At 44.4% G+C, this 25047-nt stretch overlaps 1 protein-coding gene across 8 annotated transcripts in view; it reads right to left on the reverse strand.

Moving 5' to 3' along the window:
* Positions 1-25047, reverse strand: part of QKI (QKI, KH domain containing RNA binding) — a 552778-nt gene that overhangs the window by 394117 nt on the left and 133614 nt on the right. For 5 of the 8 annotated variants that reach the window (XR_003941579.1, XM_030198086.1, XM_030198085.1 and 2 more), the window contains exons 3-4: positions 13247-13363; positions 486-530 (exon numbers count right to left, since the gene is read on the reverse strand). Coding sequence is in view for 7 of the 8 variants with exons in the window: in XM_030198086.1 (XP_030053946.1) it covers positions 486-530; positions 13247-13363 (162 nt within the window). In the remaining variant the exon portion in view is untranslated. The remainder of the gene's footprint in view (positions 1-485; positions 531-13246; positions 13364-25047) is intronic. The other 3 variants (XM_030198090.1, XM_030198088.1, XM_030198087.1) reach the window with 1 other exon arrangement.

The following is a 25047-nucleotide window of genomic DNA, read 5'->3' on the forward strand; positions in this document are numbered from 1 at the left end:
CTAAACGACCAGAACACAAAGAAAAATCTGAAACTAAAGAGCCCAGAGTAGCCATTGAAAATGAGGTCAAAGGAGAGGGTATTATAAATTAACATGATAGTTGCCACTACTGGAAAGTGAATATGAACCATGAGTCTAAGGTATCAGAAGAACATGCAGAAAGCACTTCTGGCTTACAAGAAGGCGGCCACCCCACTTTCCCATTTCTGAGAACAATTACATAAAAAAGGACAGTCTGGTGGACAGGATTGAATTAAATAAAATATCTCCACATCTCGGAGCCAGGTCTCAAGACAAAGACCAAGGGCTGCAAAGAATCAAATAGGTCATATAAAGAAAACTTTTATGTTTAAAATAAACATTATAAAGATTAATTTTAAAAGGCTCCAGATGTGACAGTCGAAGGAAAATGTGTTCTAAATGACCAGAAAATGTGGCAGAGGGGAGTTAAATGACGAGATGGAAGAAAAAAATGGTTTCCTTACCTCCGGCTGATGCCCTAGCAGCACAGGAATACTGGCAGAAGACATCTAAAAGGCAAACAAGAAGTCCTTATCATAAAACCAAACTAAGACCATGAAAAACAATCAAAAATGTAAAAATAGGAGCTCTGCTTAGGAGCCGTGAAAAGAAATATGCAAAGGAGCATGACATGCTCCTTTCTGGTGCGCGCCTTCAGCGCATGCTGCAGGCAGCTGCATGCCTTAGGAAGTTTGAAATTTAAATGCTCCAGAGTCAGGATCTTGCTAAGCGCTGCACAAAGGGACGGGGCTTACGGGAGTACCAGGACCAGGAAAAGACATGGGCGATCTGAAACACAAAAACAGACAGCAAACAAACTGCTCTCAACAGCACATAATTATCAGCTGCGTGTTGTAGAAAGTTTGAAATTTAAATGCTCCAGGGTCAAGATCCACGTTTCTATATAAGGTAATGGAGAGTTAAGTGACTTACCCAAATCACAAGGATCTGCACTTGGATTTGAACCATCTTGGAGTGCTTTCCTACCAGATACGTGGCTCTCAGCAGTATCCCCTGACAAAATGGCCTATTCCCACATTCCCAACTCAGGAGATATAAACCTGTCCCTCCCTGCTTGTTCATCTAATACATTGCAACCTGGTTGTCGGTTTGAATTAGTATTATCGAGCTATATAACTAAGTTGAAAGCCTTTGCAGCATCCCAGATTGATCTGAGCTCTAGGAGGTTTACCTGATGAAGCTTCGCCCACCAGCCCAAGTTGGGCACATCCATCATAAAGAACTTAAGGAATTCTGAAGGGGATTCCTTTCAGACTGGACTGAACCATCCACCAGGACAGTGTCCAAAAGAGGATGTGTGACTGAAATGATGCCCTGAGTCCAGAGGTTGCAATGAGTTTCCCTCCAATTGAGGCATGCAAAGGGAGTCACATGAACTCTGAAGGTCATGTGACCTTGCACTTCTACCACAGATATAAGAGCCAATATCCATTGCTGTGGAAGAAACACAGATGCTAGAGTTGTGTCGAACACATCTTCTATAAATTCCAACAAGCTAAGCTAAGCTGTGACGTGGGATTCATTTATGCCAAACCTTAGCACTTCCAATACGCACTGTTTCTTTTGTTCCTTCCTCCGATGTGCTCTTGACAGGTCAATCATCCAAGTAGAGAAACACATGCACTCCCAGTCCGAATAGCGATGTTTGCTAGGCACTTTGTAAATACCCTTGGTGTTGATGCAAGGCCAAATGGCTGTACGATGCTGGTAGTGGTGTTTCCCTATGATGAATCTCAGATACTTCCTGTCATCTGGATATATTTTGTTTATAGATATAAGCATCCTGTAGATCCAGTGAGCATAACCAATACCCTTTCTGAAGAATGGGCCTTAGGGAGCCTAAGGAAGCCATTTTGAACTTTTGCTTGAATAGAAATTTGTTTATGACCCATACATGTAAGATGGGACAAAATACTCCTCTTTTTTTATAATCAGGAAATAATGGAATAAAATCCCTGCCTTCTTCCCCATGATAGAATGGGTTGTACCACATTGAGCTGCAAGAGGGAAGAGTTCCTTTGTAAGCAATTCCTAATGCTAAGAGCTTAATTTTGATACTTTCGATGGGCAATATGGAGGCATTATCTAATACCAGATGGCAAAATTCCTGGAGTATTTTCAGAACCCACAGGTATGATTTTCTGCGACTTAAGTATTTCTACAAGGACCAGGGTGGGAGAAAGAGGGAAGATGGGGGGCACAAATATAGGTACTGGCTCCTGGGCTCCAGAGAGATATGCTATGACAGTGCCTCTTAATATTACATTCACCTGTGCCATCTATTCTTCTGCCCCATTATCCTCTGATCTGGACATCTTTCTTCCCTTCAAGGTTCCTTTTTTCCCCCACAGAAAGGCCTTGCAATTACAACCTCACTACTACACAATTATCATTAAAAAAAAAAATAAAAAAAAAAGAGTAGAACAATTTTGCTCTATGAAATGATCATCATTGGGTGGCTAGCTACAGAACTGATCTCTAAAGAGAAGGCAAAGCTAAAATGCTGAAGCACAACTGATAGAAGGCTGCACGTGGTGTAATATCACACTCGTCCCGCAAAAATACATTGGCTACCAGTATCTCATAGGACTAAATCTAAAAAAAATTGTTTGATTTTCAAAGTCCTCGGACAAAATGAGTCAGCCCTATTCACCCTTGAGACCATCAAGGTCCTTGATGGAGCATCACTATCTGTACAAAGAAATTGCATATATGATATTATACCTGCCAGTGAGCCTTCTCAGGAATAGACCATATACTCTGGAACTTACTCTCAAAGAGTCTACATACGACTCAAGACTTCATGCAGCAGGCAAAAGCCTGGCTTTTCTCCCAAGCCTTTAATATGAGGATTGAATGAAAAGTAATACCTCCCATCTCTATTGCTTTTGTTTCAATGAAGATATTGTAATGAATTAATAAGGAAAATAATGCTCAAAATTTCTTTTATTATATTTATTCTTCTACATAGTCATTACCATTCGCTACACATTTCTACCAATGATGGACAAGTATTGGAAAGCCATTGCAAAGAACCGCACATCTTGCCTCTTCAACCAGTTACTCAGTCCTTTCCACCTCTTAATTCCAGTTGAACAAAGATATTCCTTTAATTTTGGAAAAAGATGGAAATTGTATGGCAGTAAGTCTGGGCTATATGGTGGATGAGGTAAGACAGAGACCCACCTTTATGATGGACACTGCATGAGACTTAGCATTGTCAAGTTGTAACAAAATTTCTTCTTGTGCTTCCTAAACCTTAGTCATTCTTTCAGTTTCTAGGTTTGCAACATAATGCTTTCATTGATCCTCTGATTGTCCTTTACGAGTTCATCGATCTTTCATGCATGAGACGCATTCATTGCTGTCCACTTCATTTTTGATCACACAGATCAGCCCTTCCCAGTCCATAATCTTTACATTTTTTAGCTCAGCAACGCACAGTGCTCAAATCAATACAGTTATCACCATAAACAACCTGCATGTGTGGTGAATTTCAATTGGACTCCAAAAGTCAGAAATTCTATCATGGCACACTGCTTAAATTGAACCAAGTACTTACTGCATGTTTCCATTTCAGAAACAATAGCAAAACATCTTCTTCACACAAACAATTCTTGCCAACTGAGGGGAAGGAAAAAGATTTCAAATAACAAGTGAACATATGTAATGCATCAGTGCTGCCATCTGTTGACGAATTACGGAGATGGAGGAACTTTTCATTTAACCCTTATATGTATGGTAACTGACTATCTACTCACTCTGCTGAACTAGATTGCTGTACACTCAGACCAGTTCATTATATCTTATTCAACTGTACATATTAGTTTAGCCACTCACCTATTTATCCTAATTGACTCTGTACTACCCATCTTGTCCCCATCTATATATCTTAACTGCACTTGCCCCCTCGGCTATACAGTAAGCTGTTTCATTGTACTGTATGAACAGAATTAGCATCATATCTAGTTGAATATTCTGTTTGCCTATTAGGTGCTTCATTGGTATTATATTGATGATGTATCATATATATGTTATTTACTATTATAGTATATTGTATTGTACTGACATTTATCATATTTCTGTTATATGATTGTTCTATAGTGCTGTTAAATGTGTACCTTTCTGACACTGTCAGGTTAGTCCTATTATGAGATTTCAATCTGCCATTTCCAAATTTCCCTCATTGATTGAATTTATGCTTATATTTGATCATTTTACTATAGTTATACCGTTAAAAATTGTTAAGTTTTATGTTAAACTATACCTGCTGTACACCACCTTGGGTGAATCTCTTCATGAAGGTGGTTATTAAATTCCAATAAAGAAAGAAATAAAAGTTTATAGCAGCATCACTTGTCTAGAAACTGACAATAAGTACATAGTTACTGCCATAATGGGACAGAACAAAGGTCCATCAAGCCCAGCATCCTGTTTCCAAAAGTGGCCAATTCAGATCACAAGTACCTGAGAGATATCAGTGATTTTCCCCAAGTCCACCTTAATAATGGTTTATGCACTTTCCTTTTACTAACTTGTTCAAACGTTGTTTTTAAACCCTGATACACGAACAGCTTTTTACCACATTCTCTGGCTATGAATCCCAGAGCTTAATTACACCATAAATACAATATTTCTTCATTCAATCTGTTCTAAATGTACATGAACCTCATTCTACCACATCACTTTGTAATTGCTCATACTGGATTTGGCGATCGCCTTTACGGTACTATGTAAGCCACATTGAGCCTGCAAATAGGTGGGAAAATGTGGGATACAAATGTAACAAATAAAATATTCAGTAGCTTCATTGTGTGTACTAGTCCTTGTACTTTTGGAAAGAGCAATTTATATTTACCCATTTCATTCCACTCATGGTTTTATAGACCTCTACCATATCTCTTTCCTCTATTTAAAGCACTGGAAAAGCTTTGGCGAATAGATGATTGCTATAAAGATTCTTAAACTACTGCTACTTTTATGTCTGAAACCCTTCAATAACAAAAAATGACGTGAGATTTTTATTTTAACTTGCAGGAACTTAGTAAATACTTGACATAGAAATGGCATTTACAAATAGATTTTATTTATTAAAGACCTGGGCAAAAGTCTAGTATTTATGTTGGCAAAATAATGTCCTGAGAATCAGATTTTGCTATGATTTGACTGAAGATAATCTGTACTGAACTATTTCACAATTAGAGAAAACATCTACAATTCAAGCATATATATTAAGGTAACTTCACTAGAATTAGCTGTCAGTATTATGGCTCAATTCAGGCATTTGTACATCAGGGTTACCCATAAGCTTTAACATATAGCAAGCTGGTATGCAAACAAAAGTTAAGACATGCCATTTTTAACATTTCTGAGCTTTGATCAAATATTTTCATTAAAGTCAGGAATTGTATGAAAAGGTATTCCAACTTTTGTGATTTCTATGGGTTTTCCTGCAATCAAAAAATAAAAATAAACCACTCAAAAATAGATGTATAGGAAGGGCTTAAGAGTCTGTCAAAGACCAATGCTCTAAGTTAGTTATTCCTTCATGAAGAGCTTCACTTTTAAGTCGTAAACCAAAACTACTATTAATTATATTTTAAAGAGTGTTACAATAAATACCCACAATGATGATATAGTTTGAAAAACAGCATGTTTCAAAAAATCAGTTCTGCTTCTTTAGCAACACTGCTTTGATTATTAGTGTATGGAAGAAATTCATAAAAATGTTATTTTTTAATTCCAATACATTAAGATATACTCACAGAACGACAATAGAAGTTAACGATGTCCTACTGCAGTACTACTGGGATCAATTTCAAGACCGAAGATTTTCCAGCCTCTTGTGGTAAATCATAACATTTTCATTTACAGTAAAGCGAAGATACATACCTGTAGCAGGTATTCTCCGAGGCCAGCAGGCTCATAGTTCTCACATGTGGGTCGACGTCCGCGTCGGCCCAGGAACCGGCATTTTTGCAAGCAAAATTTTTTAAAAGTTTGCCAGAGAATTCTGGCATGTGAACCGCACACGACTTCCCGCCCGTCATGAGAGCGTTCCCGCTCAGTTTAATCAAAAAGCAAATAATAAAACAACAACTCCAAAGGGGAGGTGGGCGGGTTTGTGAGAACAATCAGCCTGCTGTCCTCAGAGAATACCTGCTAAAGGTAGGCATCTTCACTTTCTCCGAGGACAAGCAGGCTGCTAGTTCTCACATGTGGGATATCCCTAGCAAGCAGGTTCACTCAAACAATGAACATTGGTCAACTGGGCCTCGCAACGGTGAGGACATAACATACCATTGGCCTGAACCATAAACAACTATCTGCAAGTGCAGCCTGGAACAGAACAAAAAAGGGTCTAGGAGGGTGGAGTTGGATTCTAAACCCCGAACAGATCTGCAGCACCGACTGCCCCAACAGACTGTTGCATCAGGTATCCTGCTGAAGGCAGTAGTGAGATGTGAATGTGTGGACTGATGATCACGTTGCAGCCTTGCAAATCTCTTCAATGGAGGCTGACTTTAAGTGAGTCAATGACGCAACCATGGCTCTAACATTATGAGCCATGATATGGCCCTCCATATCAATCTGCTAGCCAATTGGAGTTTGTGCGTTTTCTGATGGTGACTCCCCTCCTGTTGGTATTGAAAGAAACAAACAACTGGGCAGACTGTCTAAAGGGATTTGTCCGCTCCACGTAAAAGGCTAATGCTCTCTTGCAGTCCAAGGTGTGCAAACTGCTTTCGCCAGGGTGGGTATGAGGAAGGGGAAAGAATGTTGGCAAGACAACTGACTAGTTCAGATGGAACTCCGACGCCATCTTTGGCAGGAACTTAGGGTGCGTGCGGAGGACTACTCTGTTGTGATGTAATTTGATATAAGGTGCATGGACTACTAAGGCCTGAAGCTCACTGACCCTATGAGCTGAAGTAACAGCCACCAAGAAAAGGAGCTTCCAGTTTAAGTACTTCAGATGACAGGAATTCAATGGCTCAAAAGGAGCTTTCATCAGCTGGGTGAGAACGACATTGAGAACCCATGACATTGGCGGAGGTTTGACAGGGGGCTTCGACAAACACAAACCTCTCATGAAGCGAACAACTAAAGGCTGTGCAGACATAGACTTAACCTCTACACAGCGATAAACACTAATTGCACTGAGATGAACCCTTATGGAGTTGGTCTTGAGACCAGACTCTGACAAGTATAGAAGGTATTCAAGCAGGGTCTGTGTAGAGAGGATCTATGGACTTGCTGTCTCACTAGACGGCAAACCTCCTCCATTTAAAAGAGTAACACGTCTTCGTGGAATCTTTCCTGGAAGCAAGCAAGACCTGGGAGACACCCTCTGAAAGACCCAAGGAGGCGAATTCTAAACTCTCAACATCCAGGCCGTGAGAGCCAGAGACTGGAGGTTGGGATGTAAAAGCGACCCCTCGTTCTGGGTGATGAGGGTTGGAAAAAACACTCCAATTTCCACAGGTCTTCAGAGGACAACTCCAGAAGAAGAGGGAATCAAATCTGGCGAGGCCAGAAAGGAGCAATAAGAATCATGGTTCTGCAGTCTTGCTTCAGGAAAGTCTTCCCCACTAGAAGTATGGGAAGATATGCATACAGAAGGCCTGTTCCCCAATGAAGGAGAAAGGCATCTGACACTAGTCTGTCGTGGGCCTGAAGCCTGGAACAGAACTGAGGGACCTTGTGATTGATCTGAGTGGCAAAAGGTTTCACTGAGGGGGTGCCCCACGCTTGGAAGATCTTGCGGGCTATGCCCATGTTCAGTGACCACTCGTGAGCTTGCATTACCCTGCTCAGTCTGTTGGCCAGACTGTTGTTTACAACTGCCAGATAAGTGGCTTGGAGAAACATGCCGTGATGGCGCGTCCAAAGCCACATCTGAACGGCTTCCTGACACAGAGGGTGAGATCTGGGTGCCCCCCGGAGGAGTAGCCTAGTGGTTAGTGCAAGTGGACTTTGATCCTGGATAACCGAGTTAGACTCCCACTGCAGCTCCTTGTGACTCTGGGCAAGTCACTTAACCCTCCATTGCCCCTGGTACAAAATAAAGTACCTGAATATATGTAAACCGTTTTGAATGTAGTTGCAAAAACCTCAGAAAAACGGTATATCAAGTCCCATTTCCCTTAGCATTCCTCTGCGTTTTGGTGTAATACATGGCAACTTGATTGTCTGTCTGAATCAAGTTACATGAACTGTGGAGGCCATGTGCCACAGAAGTCTCAGCATCTGCCGAGCCATAATCTGCTGAGACGCTTGAACTATGGGCACCAGGGACAGATTATCTGCCCTTGCCTCAGGGAGATAAGCTCGAGCTGTCTTTGTGTGCATCAGAGTTCCAATAAATTCCAATTTTTGGACTGGGGTGAGGTGGGACGGAGTAATTTACTATTTACCCCAGTGGCTCCAGCACCTGAATAGTCATTCGCATGGACTCCCGTGCACCTGCCTCCGAGGTACTCTTTACCAGCCAATCATCGAGATAAGGGAACACATGCACTCTCTGTCTGCGTAGAGATGCTGCGACTTCCGCAAGGCACTTTGTAAACACCCTGGGCGCAGACGGTAGACCGAAAGGCAGTACAAGGTACTGAAAGTGTTGTGTTCCCAGCCAAAATCAAAGATACCTCCTGTGAGCTGGAAGTATTGACATGTGTGTGTAACCATCTTTTAAGTCCAGAAAGCCTACCAATCGTTTTTCTGAATCATAGGAAGAAGGGTGCCCAGGGAAACCATCCTGAACTTTTCTCGGACTAGGAATTTGTTCAGGGCCCTTAGGTCAAGGATGGGAAGTATCCCCACCCCCACCCCGTTTTCTTTTGCACACGGAAGTACCTGGAATAGAATCCCAACCCTTCTTCCCCTGGTGGAACGGGTTTGACCGCTTGGGCTTATAGAAGGGCGGAGAGTTCCTCTGCAAGTACCTGCTTGTGCTGGGAGCTGCCAGAATGAGCTCCCAGTGTGCAATTTGGAGGTTTGGATTCTAGATTGAGGGTGTATCCCAACCGGACTATTTGAAGAACCCACCTTTGGTGAAAAAGCATTAACCTTCCCCAAACCGGCAAGTCGTCTGCAACAGACATTTTTACTGTGGCTATGGTTAACTGGAGCCAGTCAAAAGCCTGTCCCTTGCTTTTGCTGGGGAGCAGCAGGGGCCTGAGGCGCACGCTGTTGACGAGAACAAGCGTGCTGGGACTGAGCCTGGGTAGGCTGCAGAGTAGCCTAGCATAGGTATAGGGAGCACTTCTCTTCCCTCCAAAAAACCTCCTAGTTGAGAAGGTTGTAGCAAAAGATGCTCGGTGAGAGAGAAAGTCCATAGCATCATTATGCTTCTTGATCTGATCAAGAAGGTCCTCCACTTTCTCACCAAAAAGGTTATCCCCCCCACCCCTGGCAAGGATCATCCGCCATTCACTGCTGGATCGAATGATCCAGGTCAGACACACCCAGCCATGAGAGTCTACGCATCACTAAACCTTGGGCAGCGATTCTGGATGCTACATCAAAAGAGTCGAAAATGCCACTGGCCAGGAATTTGACACGCCTTCTGCTGCCGCACCACTTGGCGAAAAGGCTCGGCCTGCTCCGGAGGGAGGGCATCAACCAAACTGGACAGTTGCCTCACCGAGTTCCGCACGTGGACGCTCGTGAAAAGCTGGTATGATTGGATTCGGGCTGCGAGCATAGCGGCCTGATATGTCTTCCTCCCAAAAGAATCAAGAGCCCTAGATTCACTGTCTGGGGGCGCCGAAGCGTAGTCTCTAGTACTCCTGACTCTCTTGAGGGCGGAGTCCACTACCATGCATCGTGGGGTAACTGAGACCTCATCAATCCAGGTTCACCGTGGATCTGATACTGGGGATCAGCTTTCTTTGGGATCATGGGACCAGACAGAGGGAACGACCAGTTTCACATAAGGACTTCCTTCAGTACCTTATGGAGAGGAGCCGTCACAGCCTTTCTAGGTGGAGCAGGATAGTCCAAGACTTCAAGCATCTCAGCCCTGGGCTCATCCTCAACCTCCATAGGGAAGGGAATAGCTGTAGCCATTTCCCGAACAAAAGAGGTACAGGACAGACTCTCCGGTGGAGACAGTCTCCTTTCAGGTGAAGGGGAAGGTTCAGAGGGAATCCCATGGGACTCATCAGAAGAAAAGTTCCTGGGATCTTCCTCTGACTCCCACAAATGCTTCTCTTCAGTATCGGATAAAACCTCCCACAGGGCACTCCAACACTGAGCCTGCCTCGACGCTGAGGTATGACGTCCTCGATGGCGATGTCAAGAGGCTGTTGCCCACCTGGACTGCGGCGAAGCTTCCTCCACCGACGCCGGAGAGTCGACCTGGGTGGCAGCCAATGCCGATGCTGCAGGCAGCATTGAGGCCAAGGACCTCACCGCAGGTGAAGGGAGAGACACCGCTTCAGAAGACGGTACGGAAGGCTCAAGCACCCCCGACGCAGAAGACTGGCGTAGCAATCCTTCCAGAAGCTCTGTAAGCAGGGCCCGGATGCGCTCACCGAGAGCCGCCATTGGAGAAGGCTGCGAGGTTGGTGGAACAACTGGAGACAATGTTGGAAGGGTGGGGAAGGAGATGAGAAAGTTTTTAGATGCTAGCTCCTAGATTTAAGGAAAATTTGTGGAAGCCTGCTTTATTATAAAGCCAAAATATACAAACCAAAAAGTTAATTTGCAGGCTATTAAGGCAGGAAAGATGCACTCAATAGAGAATACAATTTCCAAAGGCATTCTTTAGCTCCAGCAGTTATTTACCAAGGGCAAAATGCAGTTAGCAAGTATTTCCATCGCTGACTCTCCTCAAATAATGTTTAGATGATAGTGTGCATCATGAGCATATGGCAAGCATATGATTGTGTGGAGGGATGATTGCGAAAGGGGATTTTTTTTTTATATATCTTGGGAGTTGCACACAGCTTTCTTTTGGATTTGTATGCAAAGGGGGATTTGTATTTATTTTTGGAGGGTTGAGGGGTTTAAGTACAGATGTATATGGAGCTATCTGTATGAGCTTTTTCTCTTTTAAATGTTCTGGGTGTTCATGCGCTAGAGTGTGATGTGTGTGGAGAGGGGAGTAGTTCCAGCTGCAGATTCCTCTTCTGCATGTGCAGAAAATTATGCCAAATTAAAGTTACGTATGTAAATGTACTACTAAAGAAACTTATGAACGCTGTTTTTGTGTTAAGCAAGTAATTTTCCATAGCTAAGAAAATTACACACATAAGCGTGCTTTCTGAAAGTAAGGGGTCCTTTTACCAAGTGACGGTAAAAGGGACTCTGAGGTGCTGTGCGTCAAGGCCCCCTTTTACCACAGCAGGTAAAAGACTTTTTCAATTAAAAAAGGAAATGGTGGTGTGCTGCAAAACGCTTGCCACACGGCCATACCCTGGGGGAGCCCTTACCACCTCCTATTTAGGAGGCGATAAGGGCTCCTGCGCTAACCTGGCTACTGCCTGATTACTGCTGGGTAAGCCCTCAGTACTTTAAAAAAAAAGTTTCCAAACACTGGAAATGGCATGACACATGCTGAACTACTGCCGGGGCCTAGTTGCCGCACACCATTGCAGCGGTAGCCCTACTGCTGCTTTGTAGATGTCCTAAATTACACAGATGGGTGCTTTCATACAGTACTGTAAATAATACCTAATAAACTAAATAGATGGATGAAAAACAGTAAAGATCTTTTGTTCCAAAAACATTTTTTTATTAAGGACAACCTCCACCCCCCCCCCCCCCCCAAGAATACAAGAAAAGGAAGTAAAAATACTATGTAAAATAGGTTGATATTGTAAAGCAGGGTTCATTCTCAGAAATCAAGGGTGTCATTTCTGTTTTTCATGATCTCAGGAATACTCACTTAAGCACAAAAATCTTAAATAGAATGACCAATCTGCATGGTTTCTGTGTTCCCCTACAAACCAGGCCCATTTGTGGTCATTTCAGTAAAAAAAAAAAAAAAAAAAGACTCCAGCTAGTACTACTACCTTAAATACTGAATAGAAGCTTTTATTTATTTATTTTTAAGGTAACCCAAGAATATCCTTTATAATAATTTGCACCTCCCAACATTCCATGGCTGGCTGGCTTCGTAACATCTCCTGACGTCAGCCAGCCTCCAGCGCGCCATTCCCCCTCACTGTCCCGCCCTCGCATCAAGACGTAATGACATCAGAGGGCGGAACAGTGAGAGGGAAGGGAACACTAGAGGCAAGCTGACATCAGGAGGGATGTTACGAACGGAACGAAAGCCAGCGCCAGCCAGCCAGAAAACGTTCAGGTACAAATCTAGGGGAGGAGAGAATCGTGGGGCATCAAGGGGAGGGAGGGAGGGGGAAGAGGAGGGCAGGGCAGAGGAGAATTGATGGACATGAATGGGATAGGACAGCAGTAGAGGACAGAATTGCGGGACACGGATGGGAGGGCAGGGAAGAGGAGAATCGCTGGACATGAAAGGGATGGGACGGGAGGGAAGGGAAGGGGAGAGAAGAAAAAAAAAAAAAAAAGCTTACATGACAGCCTTCCTAGGGCCCTTCATAGTTGAAGAAATGGGCATGGTTCCACTAGTGTTGGATAATTCAACATGCAAGCAGTTTTAGTAGGTTCTGTGAAATGACTAAATACAACTAGACATATGCAATAAGAAGTGTTCTAAGATGATGATGATCTAGGATTAAATTTTTACAATCTGGCATTCGCTGAAATATTAGCTCGATACAGAATCTCTATTTTTTTACCCTCTGGGAAAAAAAAAAGTTGTTTTCCATAAAGATAGAGTATTCCCCACAGAAGTTAAAAGTCAACTGAAAAAGAACTAGGCATTCAACAAATTCTACAAGAGGGAAAAAAGGATTGGGCAAAGAGAAAATATTTTTAAAAATCCTCTAGGAAGTTAGAGCAATGAAGACCATGAATTCCTGTCAATGTATTGGAAGAAAAAAAACTGGAGGAATAGGCAGAGGACTTAAACACGATTTAGATCCAAACTAAGCCTGCATTTACAAACAGATTTTGAGTTGCCACCTCTATAGCGACCCACAAGTATACACACTTTAAAAATGCTGTTATTAGACAAGGGGCTCAACCACACCATTTTCTCATTGACTTGAATTCATAAACTATCACAGATTTGACATCTAAAACATTCTGATACACAGTTTCAAGAACCTACCTTCTTTTTGTCCCTCATTGAGCCCTTCCCTCGGACCATAATTTTACATCCTGTCTCTGCCTCAAGTTGTTTAGCTGTTAGTCCTCTGGGTCCAAGGATTCTTCCAACAAAATTAAACTAGAATGAAAAGGGAAGGGGGAAAAGTTTAGTATATTTTTCTTATCAAGAATAACGATTAAGTGATTTATGTTTGTGATTTGAAACAATGATGCCATGATAAAAGTTTTCAGAAATATTACAAATTCATGCACAAAAAAATGTTTAAAAGATAATTAGTTCAGAGTGCCATGCAAAACATTTTCAAAGGGTACCCCCCTCAAAATCCATTAAAATTATCCTGAATTATTAAGAACCCCAGGAAGGCATCATGCTGTAATATAAACACTAGAATACTGTCAATCTGCAACACCAGATTATGACTAGAAATCTAGTTTCCTACAGCAGAACAGAGGGAAATTCTGTGCCATTAGAAAATTCTGTGGCAAAGTTTTTAAAATTAATCAGTATTTTTATGCTACATTTGCTTAAAATGCCATCTTTTGTACATTATTTCACCTATATTTAATTTTAAACTAGCTTTACCACCTTTCTTGCATCCATATAATTTTTGAATGGATGGCAAAGAGATTGCAAGTTACTTATGGAGGAAATGGGAAGAAATCAGTAAAACAGGATCTCAGGAATGAGATGGGGAAATGAGAAAACCAAATCAAGGAAGAGAGTCCTGCTCTCCCTGTTGTATTTATCCTCTTACGCCCCCCTCTTCCACCTTCCTTTACATTTCTTGTTTTGTTTTTTTACCTCTATCCACAAAATCCCATATGTCCTCTTGCAGACATCACCTAGTAATCTCTCCTCTCCAATTCCTTCCCCAGGGCAAGTCCATTTCTCTCTTCCCTCTCATGCTCATCTCCCTTACCACTCCTCCTCTGATACCAAGTCCAAGTGTGTCTACCCTTTCAACCCTTCTCTTCCCTCACCTGAAACTGCCACCATTTGTAGATAACAGGCGAAAAGTGGCAGCCAGTTCTTCACTTGAGCAGCAGCACAGATGGCGCACACAGGCAGGGTATAGCAGGAACTGGGCTTGGAGAACAAGGCATAAAACACAGTTCTGTTAACCTTTCCACTTGGCAGTAAAGAGGAGTTGGATAGCAATAAATGCAAAACAGAACTACTGAGAACTGTCTACCAGCAAGGGTATGCCTGCCTGCCTCTCCATATATAAGAGCACTCACTAGATACATCTCTTGCTGATCCAATGGCCTCCTGCAGAGGGCAAGCATTTCAGACTGCTCCTGGAAGCTTATATTTACTTTTTTATTTAAATTTTGCTTGCACCTTTTTCAGTAGTAGCTCAAGGTACTCTGGATATTCTCTGTCCCAGGAGGGCTCACAATCTAAGTTTGTACCTGAGGCAATGGAGGGTTAAGTGACTTGCCCAAGATCACAAGGAGCAGTAGTGGGATTTGAACCAGCCACCTCTGGATTGCAAGACCAGTGCTCTAACCACTAGGCCACTCCTCTTAAACTTGGGTTGTAGCCAAGTGGTCCCTGTCTGCTACAAGTCTCCAGTCTCTGATACACAAGGCCATGGGTCACCTTCCTCTACTACTGGGAACTGTAATCAAGCTTGAACTTAAGGGGCAGTGTTCAAAGAAAAACACTTCAGCTCTTGGCAACAGAGTACCCAACCTGACTCTCACTTTCCTCCTCTTCTGTTTCTGTAAGGCATTATGCTGGATATATGCACCCTCCCCCCCCCCCCCCCCCCCCCCCCAAAAAAAAAAAAAAAAAAAAATTAAATAAAATAGCACTGGCAATTTCATATTACGGCCCACTTCGTCATAGGAGAATAGGAGTCATGATCAACATGATGATATCGGTGAACTATTTAAGTTATAAATAATAGTTTAAGCAAAATTAACTAATTGTGGTTAGCTGCTGCTGAACATATTTTGTTGACAGGTAAAAAATTTAAAAGTGGCACAGTAAGATAAACAAAAAAATATCTTCTCTCCTCAGTCACAAAGTACTGATTTTCTTTTGACTTCCTCATTTCAAAGATGAACTAGCCCAGATAGGCAAAAAATTAACAGAACATACTGTACAAAGAGTAATGCAAAAGTCACAATTCACACTACATCACTCAAAAGGAGAAATTAGACCTTACCTGCTAATTTGCTTTCCTTTAGTCTCTCCGGACCAGCCCAGAACGTGACTGATGGGTTATACACGCCTTCCAGCAGGTGGAGAAAGAGAAAAAAAACTGTGACTCTAGAGAGAGCCAATAAGAGCCCTTGGCAACAAGAGAAAGGTCCAGTAACAAAGTACCAAAGCAGAAGGAAGTAACATAATAAGTAAACGGTCTGTGCATACGAAAGCCTGAGTAGCCACCGGCACATTGCCAACATAGGGTGTATGCCACCAACAATAACGTGACCAATGACATGCCTCTGCATATCATGCACAAAAGGTTACATACTGAACCATAGAATTTGTGTTTTCTTTTTTTTAACAATGAAACCAGCAACACAGCTCCCAAGAAAACAATTATCACTTTACTCTTGAAGACACATAATACCTAAAGGGAGGGATCTGGGCTGGTCCAGAGGGACTAAAGGAGAGCAAATTAGCAGGTAAGGTCTAATTTCTCCTTCCTTAGCGCCCCTCCAGACCGGCCCAGAATGTGACTGATGGGAAGTAACAAAGCAGTAAGATTAAGGGAGGGACCCTAACAGCCCCGTCGTCAAAATGTGTGCCCCGAAAACAACTTGCTGATGACTCAGGAGGTCCAATCGATAGTGCTTAAAAAAGGAATGCAAAGAAAACCAAGTCGCCGCCATACAAATGTCCTCCGGAGGCACCAGACAACGCTCTGCCCAAGAAGTAGCCTGACCTCTGGTAGACTGAGCCTTAACTCCTTCCAGAACAGCTTTCCCAGAAAGAAGGTAAGCTGATGCAATAATGTCCTTAAGCCAATGAGAAATAGTGGGGTTAAAAGCCCTTTGCGTGAACCTCCGATCGGACCGACAAATGTCCTCCGTAGACTTGACATAATGCTTCAGAACTCTTTTGACATCCAAAAGCTTCAAGAGATGCTGCTCCTCCGACCAGGAGAAAGAACCTAAAACAGGCAACAACACCAGTTGAGATGAAGGAAAACGAGTCAATACCTTGGGCAGAAAAAGAAGGAACTGGTCTTAAAACCACTCGTTCTGAGCTGAATTCCAAAAATGGAGAACTACATGAAAGAGCCTGCAACTCCAAAACTCGCCTAGCTGAGGCAATAGCCACTAAAAACAATGCCTTCAGGGTGAAGTTCTTCAAAGTACAAGAAGATAAAGGCTCAAAGGGAGGCTTGGTAAGAACCGAGAGTACCAAATTAAGATCCCAGCGGGGAAAAGAACAGCGAGAGGGAGGACACTAACCCCTCTTTAAAAAATGAACACATACAGGTGGGTTAGCCAGCGATCTTCCTTGAACACAACCTTGAAAACATGACAGAGCTGCAATGTGCACTTTAAGAGAAGCCAAAACAAGGCCTTTGTCGAAACCACGCTGCAGAAAATCCAAAATTTGTAAGACGGACGCGGGAAAGGGAGCTATCCTGAGCTTCTCACCAGGCCTCAAAACTCCTCCAGGTCTGAACATAATTCAAAGAGGCAGAACGTCAATGAGAGCAAAGCATAGTAGCAATTATGTTAGCGGAGTATCCCTTCTTGTCAGTCTCACCCAATCAAGAGCCAGGCCATAAGACAGAATCGACCCAGATACGGATGAAACGCCTGGCCCTGAGCCAAAAGATCCTGCCTGATCGGGAGCTTGAACAGATCCTCTACTAGAAGCTGCTGAAGATCGACATACCACGGTCTGCGAGGCCAATCCAGAGCCCCTAAGATCAGACGGCCCCTGTGCAACTAGACTCTCTGAAGTAGACGCCCTATCAATGGCCAGGGAGGAAAGGTATAAAGAAGGCCGGTCGGCCAGGGAGCAAACAGATCCATATAGGGGAACCCCAACGGTTCACCACCGCCCGATACGCCACATCGCTTGGAGCCCACTCCCTGGGATCTAGCATGTTTTAACTGAGAAGGTCTGCCTGAACATTTTGAACTCCTGCCACATGAGCCGCTGACAGAGCCACCAGATGCACCTCTGACCACTGTAACAGCTGTGACGCTTCTTGCTCCAACTGCCAACTCCTCATTCCTCCTTGCCGATTGATGTAAGCCACTGCGGTGGCATTTTCCGACATCACGCGGACTGCCTCGCCCCTCAACAGATGGACAAAGGTCTGGATTGCTAGTCTAACTGCCCTAGTCTCTAACAGATTTATTGAGCAAGCTCTCTCCTGAGGAGACCACAGGCCTTGAGCATATTGTCCCTGACAGTGAGCTCCCCATCCCTGGAGTCGGGCATCTGTTGTAACCACCCTCCAAGTTGGGCTGATCCAGAGGCATTCCCTTGGTCATACCGGCATCTCGTAGCCACCAACGTAGGCTGCTCTTCACCTGAACCGGAAGTGACAATTTCTGATGTAGAGAGTCCTTCTGTGATGACCACTGAGAAAGAAGTGACCTCTGAAGCAGCCTCATGTGAGCCCTGGCCCAGGGCACTGCCTCGATCGCTGCCACCATGGAACCCAGGACCTGAAGATAATCCTTGGCCGCTGGCCTCAGTGACTGCAATAAGTGACGAATCTGAGACTGCAGTCTGAGGACACGAGCCGGCGGAAAAAAAAAAACATGGCCCTGCAACGTGTTGAAAACAGACACCCAGGTACTCCAACGACTGAGATGGCTGCAGATGGATCTTTTGTGCACTGACTACCCAACCTAGGGACTTCAAGAAGTCTACTACTAGAACTGCCAACTGAACGCTCTGATCAACCAATCTTCTAAATAAGGATGGACTAGAATGCCTTCCATTCTGAGTGCTGCGGCTACTACGACCATGACTTTGGTAAATGTCCGAGGAGCAGTCACAAGCCCAAAGGGAAGAGCCCGAAAATGAAAATGCTAGCTGAGCATCGCAAACCGAAGGAAACATTGGTGTGCCAGTCATATAGGGATATGCAAGTAGGTTTCTGTGAGGTTGAGCGACGTCAGAAACTGCCCGGTCTGCACCGCCACAATGATCGACCGCAAAGTCTCCATACGAAACAAGGGCACTCTGAGGGCTCGATTGACCATCTGGAGATCTAAAATCGGCCTGAAAGAACCCTTTTGCTTGGGAACCAGAAAGTATATGGAGTAACGTCCTAGACACTGCTCTGCCAAAGGAACTGGACAAACAGCCTGAAGGTCGAGAAGTCTGCGTACAGTGTCCCTGACAGCCCTGGGTCTAAGCAGAGAACGGGCAGGGAGACTCCATGAAATCGTCTGACAAAGGACGAGCAAAATCTAAGGCGAACCCCATAGCGAATAACCTCTAGAATCCAATGGTCTGAAGTAATTTTGGTCCACCTCCCATAAAACTGCGCCAACAGAGCTCCTACCTGAACCGGAGGCTGGGCCCGCAAACCTTCATTGTTGAGGATAGGAGGAAGATGAGAAAGAATTTCCCGTTTCCCGACCGCCTCTACGACCACTCCAAAAGGAGTAGGTCCTCTGAAAAAAACTTGGATCATTGAAATGGAACTACTCTGCCTGGTCTATACCGAAAATCACAGCCCCTACCACGGCCGGAAAAAACACCACGTCCAGGCCCCCCTGGGACAATCCTCAGGAAGCCTTGGAACTTTAGCCTCACCTAGGCTACGCAGCAGCTTATCCAACTTATCGCCAAAGAGAAAAGAACCCTTAAAAGGAAATTTACTAAGCTTGGACTTAGAGGCCACATCTGCAGACCAGCCACGAAGTCAAAGAGTGTGATGGGCTGCCACGCAAAGAGCCGTAGAAGAGGCCCAAAGCAAGTCATAAAGAGCATCCGCCAAGGGGAAGAGGAAGTGACGTCACCAGACAACATGGTCGCTTACTAAAAGAGCACTATCTAAAGTTTGCAATGACCTGTTCCTTGCCAGATCCAAAGGTCACTACTCCATCCTCATCCTCCTCGACCTATCCGCCGCTATTGACACTGTCAATCACGATTTACTTCTTGCCACACTGTCCTCATTTGGGTTCCAGGGCTCTGTCCTCTCCTGGTTCTCCTCTTATCTCTCCCACCGTACCTTCAGAGTACATTCTCATGGATCTTTCTCCACCCCCATCCCACTCTGTTGGAGTTCCTCAGGGATCTGTCCTTGGACCCCTTCTTTTTTCAATCTACACCTCTTCCCTGGGCTCGCTGATCTCATCTCATGGTTTCCAATATCATCTTTATGCTGACGACACCCAGCTTTCTCTCTCCACACCAGACATCACTGCGGAAACCCAAGCCAAAGTATCAGCCTGCTTATCTAACATTGCTGCCTGGATGTCCAACTGCCACCTGAAACTGAACATGGCCAAGACCAAGCTTATCGTCTTTCCACCTAAACCCACTTCTCCTCTTTCCCCACTCTCTATCTCAGTCGATAACACCCTCATCCTCCCTGTCTCATCTGCCCGCAACCTCAGTGTCATCCTTGACTCCTCCCTCTCCTTCTCTGCGCATATCCAGCAGATAGCCAAGACCTGTCGCTTCTCTCTCTTTAACATCAGCAAAATTCGCCCTTTCCTCTCTGAGCACACCACCCGAACTCTCATCCACTCTCTTATTACCTCTCGCCTTGACTACTGCAACCTACTCCTCACTGGCCTCCCACTTAACCATCTATCCCCCCTTCAATCCGTTCAGAACTCTGCTGTGCGTCTTATATTCCGCCTAGACCGATATGCTCATATCACCCCTCTCCTCAAGTCACTTCACTGGCTTCCGATCAGATACCTCATACAGTTCTAGCGTCTCCTTCTTACCTACAAATGCACTCAGTCTGCAGCCCCTCATTACCTCTCTACCCTCATCTCCCCTTACGTTCCCTCCCAAAACCTCCGCTCACAGGACAAATCCCTCCTCTCAGTAACCTTCTCCACCACCATCAACTCCAGGCTCCGCCCTTTCTGCCTCGCCTCACCCTATGCTTGGAATAAACTTCCTGAGCCCAGGGAAGTGCCTAGGGTCTCTGGTGCCCCCCCCTCCCCCGCAGACCATCATTTGGCGCCCCCCCCCCCCCCCGGACGTTTAAATTTACCTCCCTCTGACTTCTGCGCAGCATCAGTGAAAGCGCTGCCTGACTTCTCACCACCAGCCCAGCCTTCCCTTCGCTCGTTCCCACCCTCAAGGAAATGACGTCAGAAGAAGGCGGGACACAGAAGGACTCAACGAGCGAAGGGAAGGCTGGGCTGGTGGAGAGACGTCAGACAGGCAGCACTTTCACTGACGCTGTGCAGACGTTGGAGGGAGGTAAATTTAAAGCGCCGAATCAGGGATGGAGGGGAGCGGAGGAGTAAGGTTGTTTTTTTTTAATACAATGCAACGGTGCGGCGGCACCTTTGAAGGCAGGCGCCCCCCTGCAGCGCTTACCGTGTTGGCATGGCCCTGCCTGAGCCCTTGCGCCAAGCCCCCTCCCTACCCATCTTCAAAATCCTTGCTCAAAGCCCACCTCGTCAATGTTGCCTTCGGCACCTAACCTTTATACCTATTCATAAAATCTACACTGCCCCAATTTGACTGACTGTACATTTGTCCTTTAGATTGTAAGCTCCTTGAGCAGGGACTGTCCTTCTATGTTAAACTGTACAGCGCTGCGTAACCCTAGTAGCGCTTTAGAAATTTTTAGTAGTAGCAGCAGCTCCCTTTTAGGGGCAAGAAGGGTGTGCCCTATATACAGTCTGGTGGCCATACTGTTGTTTACACCTGCCAGATAAGTAGCTTGGAGAAACATGCCGTGACTGTGTGCCCAAAGTCACATCTGAACAGCTTCCTGACACAGAGGGTGAGATCTGGCTGCACCCTGCTTGTTGGTGTAATACATTGCAACCTCATTGTCTGTTTGAATCAAGATGATTTGGTTGGACATCCAATCTCTGAAAGCCTTTGGAGCGTTCTAAATAGCTCGCAATTCCAGGAGACTGATCTGAAGACCTGCTTCCCGGAAGGACCATGCTCCTTGAGTGTGAAGCCCGTCTACATGAGCTCCCCACCCCAGGAGGGATACATCCGTCGTCAGCAGTTTTTGTGGCTGAGGAATTTACAATGGTCGCCCTATAGTCAAATTGGACCGGACTGCTCACCATTGAAGAGAATTTAGAAAATCAGTGGAGAGTTGGATCACATTCTGCAGATCCTCCGCAGCTTGATACCACTGGGAAGCTAGGGTCCATTGAGCTGATCTCATATGTAGACGTGCCATGGGAGTTACATGAACTGTGGAGTCCATGTGGCCAAAAACATTTTTCTACTTAGACCTATGTGTAGCTCTAGCTGCCCTAAGACCAGTACCAACTCTTCCAGCACACATCACCTGTTCTGACTAATTTCTTTTTTAAACTATGCTCTTCATCAAGACCAAGAAAAAAGTTGAAAGTACTGCTACTCTAGCAGGAAAAAAGGAAACAGGTATTAAATGCTCAGATAGTATTGCAGAAGAACCAGTTATGATCTGTAACCTGTCGTTAAAATCATCCGTACTACCTGAAGATTGGAGGGTGAACAATGTAATGCTGATTTCTAAAAAGGATTGCAGCCCGGGTGATCTGGGAAATTACAGACCGGTAAGACTGACTTCTGTGCTGGGCAAAATTGTGGAAACTATTATAAAGAATAAAATTACAGAACAGAAATATGATTTAGTGGGACAGAATCAGTATGGGCTCAGCCAAGGCAGGTCTTGTCTCACCAATTTGTTTCATTTTTTTCAAGACTTGAATAAACACGTGGATAAAGGTCAGCCGGTTGATATAGTGTGTCTAGATTTGCAGAAAACTTTTGACAAAGTTTCTCATGAAACTCCTGAGAAAATTAAAAAGTCATGGGATAAGAGGCAATGTCCTGTAGATTAGGAATTGGTTATTGGACAGAAAACAGAGGGTAGGGTTAAATGGCCAATTTTCTCAATGGAGGGTGTATAGTGTATATGCCTTCCTATGTTTGGCTTGTTCCTAAGGGCTAGGCCTAAGGCCTGTACTTTGCTCAGTTTGGTTCTCACATGTAACATACAGTACTGCTTTCTCAGGAGCTGAGAACAGACACTTCAGGAGCTGAGACTAGGCTTTTCATCAGAGGCGTACCTAGGTTTTAAGGTCAGGGGGAGCGGACTTTTGTAAAATAGGCGCCAGCAACGATTACACAACTGAACTAGCAGAAGTCAAACTGGAAACCACAGGAAACAGTATGAGCATGTGTCATCTCCCTGGTAGTGGAGAAAGGTATTGCACAATAGAAAAATTGATATTTTTGTTATGGTTAGTTAGCTGATAGTCATCTAAGAATGCTGCTCAGTAACACATTATGAATTGCCCATGAATCTTTCCTAACTATGAAGCAAAGTATTTGCAGTCAATTACCATTCACACACTAACTTAGAGCATCCTCACCCCATGTTGGCTCTTTAGCACTTAGCAGCAATTCATACTCTGTCAACCAGGAGTGCTTGTGCTGCTTGTGTTGTCATGATCATGACTGAAGAGTACAGTGCTGGTGCCACTGGCCCTTCTGCTGTGGTTCAGCAGAACCAACACGCCATTCTTCAGCCATGAGTCTGGTGACACCATCCGCAGGAACGATCCTGTACTCTGCCGAGGAACAGCTGTACCTGTAATACAAAGTCACTCAAAATCTATATAATCTACTTGACCATAACACCACTGATTTACAGAAGTAACACAACAAAGACCTTATCTAGAAAAATGCAACAGAGGAAATACTACAGTAGGAACTATTGGAAAACTGGAACAAGTTGAATTCTTACAGATGCTAGATGCAAACAGAGTGCCTGGCCTCAGTCACAAACACTGAACACCCTTGCCAGGTACAGAATAAATTACCACAAAGTTAAAATATGAATATGTAGACTAAACAAACTTAAAACCCAAGAAGCCACACTGCAACACTAGAGAAAGAGAAATCAAAACAGCACTCTGCAAAATATAAAGAAAGCAGTGTAAACTTACATTTTCCATTCATTGAATTAAAAATAAAATTTTTCTTTCTACCTTTGTTGTTTGGTCGTTTTGTTTTCTTTTTCCCATCATGTTTGTCTCAGTCTCCAGTTTCTGGCTTTTCTTAACTTTCTTCACATGATCTCCAGTTCATCTGCCACTTCTTCTCTCCCTTCCTGCCTTCTTCACTTTCTCTCCTATATCCACCTCTGAATTGATCTTTTCCTTTCAGCTTTCCTTCATTTAGTTTTCTGCCTCTTAGACTTCATTCATTTTTACTACTCAGTCTTCAATCTTCCTTTTTATTTTTAACCACATCTGCCTACAGTTTTCATCTCCCTTACTCCAGCCCTCCCATTCTTCATCCTATTATTTCATAGTTTTTTTTTGGGGGGGGGGGTTTGCTAACTATCCCCTCTCTTCCATCTTCCATTGAAGGTGCTGGAAAAGGGGGGAGAGTTAGCAAAAAAAAAAAATCTATGAAATAATAGGATGCCCCTCTCTCCCCGTTCCATCCAGTGTCTGCCCCTAACCCTCTTCCACCTAGTGTGTGCCTCCTCTACTTTTTCCATCCAGCGTGCACTCTTTCCCCTTCCATCCAATGTCTGTCCCCTTTCTCCCTTCTCGTTCCCTATTTTCCAGTCTGTCCCTTCTCTCCCACCTTCCTTTCACCATGTCACCGTTCTAACCCATCTCACTGACTCTTCCTTCCAGTACCTGCCCCTTTTCTCTGACCATTCCTTCTAGTATTTGTCCCCTCTATCCCTCCTTTCATCCAGCACCTGTCCCTTCCCAGTCTCCATTCTTTCATTCAGTAACTGTCTCTTCCAGATCTTCCTCCTCCCCCTTCTTTCTGACCCTTTCTTTAAGGATCCCATCCAGCGCCTTTCTTCCTCCTTCCAACCAGCACATGTCCTTTCCCTCTCTCACTCTTGACCCTCCCCATCCAGCTCCTGTCCCCTCTGCCGTCTTCCCCTTTCCTTCCATCATCTGACCTCTTTCCCTTCCCCCCGAAACCCACTGCTGCTAATACTCCATCTTGGACTACTCCAGCCAAGACCAGCAGCAGCAAAACAAAGTAGAGCAATCGTGGAGCCACACTGTGCAGATTCATGGCTGCTAGTCCATGCCCCTCCAACATCATTTCCTATTACGGGCAGCTGCGAGTCTATGTAGTGCGGATCCACGACAATAGCTGTACATTTTGCTGCCGTTACCACTGCACTGAAGCAGCAGCGGCAGAAGGGAAGAGAGGCGGGTTCATGGCCATGTAGCGCATAGGCGCTGTTTGCCCTAAAATCCATTTGGGCTCCCCTTGCGCCCCACCTAGCTACGCCACTGCTTTTCATATAAACTGGATATAATGATGAAACCTTGGTGAACAGACGACTGAGGACACAGTGAGCCTAGAATGTTTCAGATTTGGGGTGAGGGGACACAAGGGTATTGTTCTATGTAATTTTTGCTCTGTGACTAACTGCACGCTATACTGATAACTGACTAGCCAATGGCCACTGGGCATGTGCAAACACATCAGGAGAGACTGATAGAATACATGACCAATCCATATATGGTATAAGGCTACCTAATGGTTTTGATTTATGGGAAATCACATGATTTGGGAGAAACAGAACTTGTAATAGTATATATGTGATGTCCAGGGTAGTATTAGCTGAGCAGACCTAGTCTTTCAGGATGTGCACTGCTGATTGGCAA

This window comes from Microcaecilia unicolor, chromosome 3 (genome assembly GCF_901765095.1).
Source record: "Microcaecilia unicolor chromosome 3, aMicUni1.1, whole genome shotgun sequence".
NCBI lineage: Eukaryota > Metazoa > Chordata > Amphibia > Gymnophiona > Siphonopidae > Microcaecilia > Microcaecilia unicolor.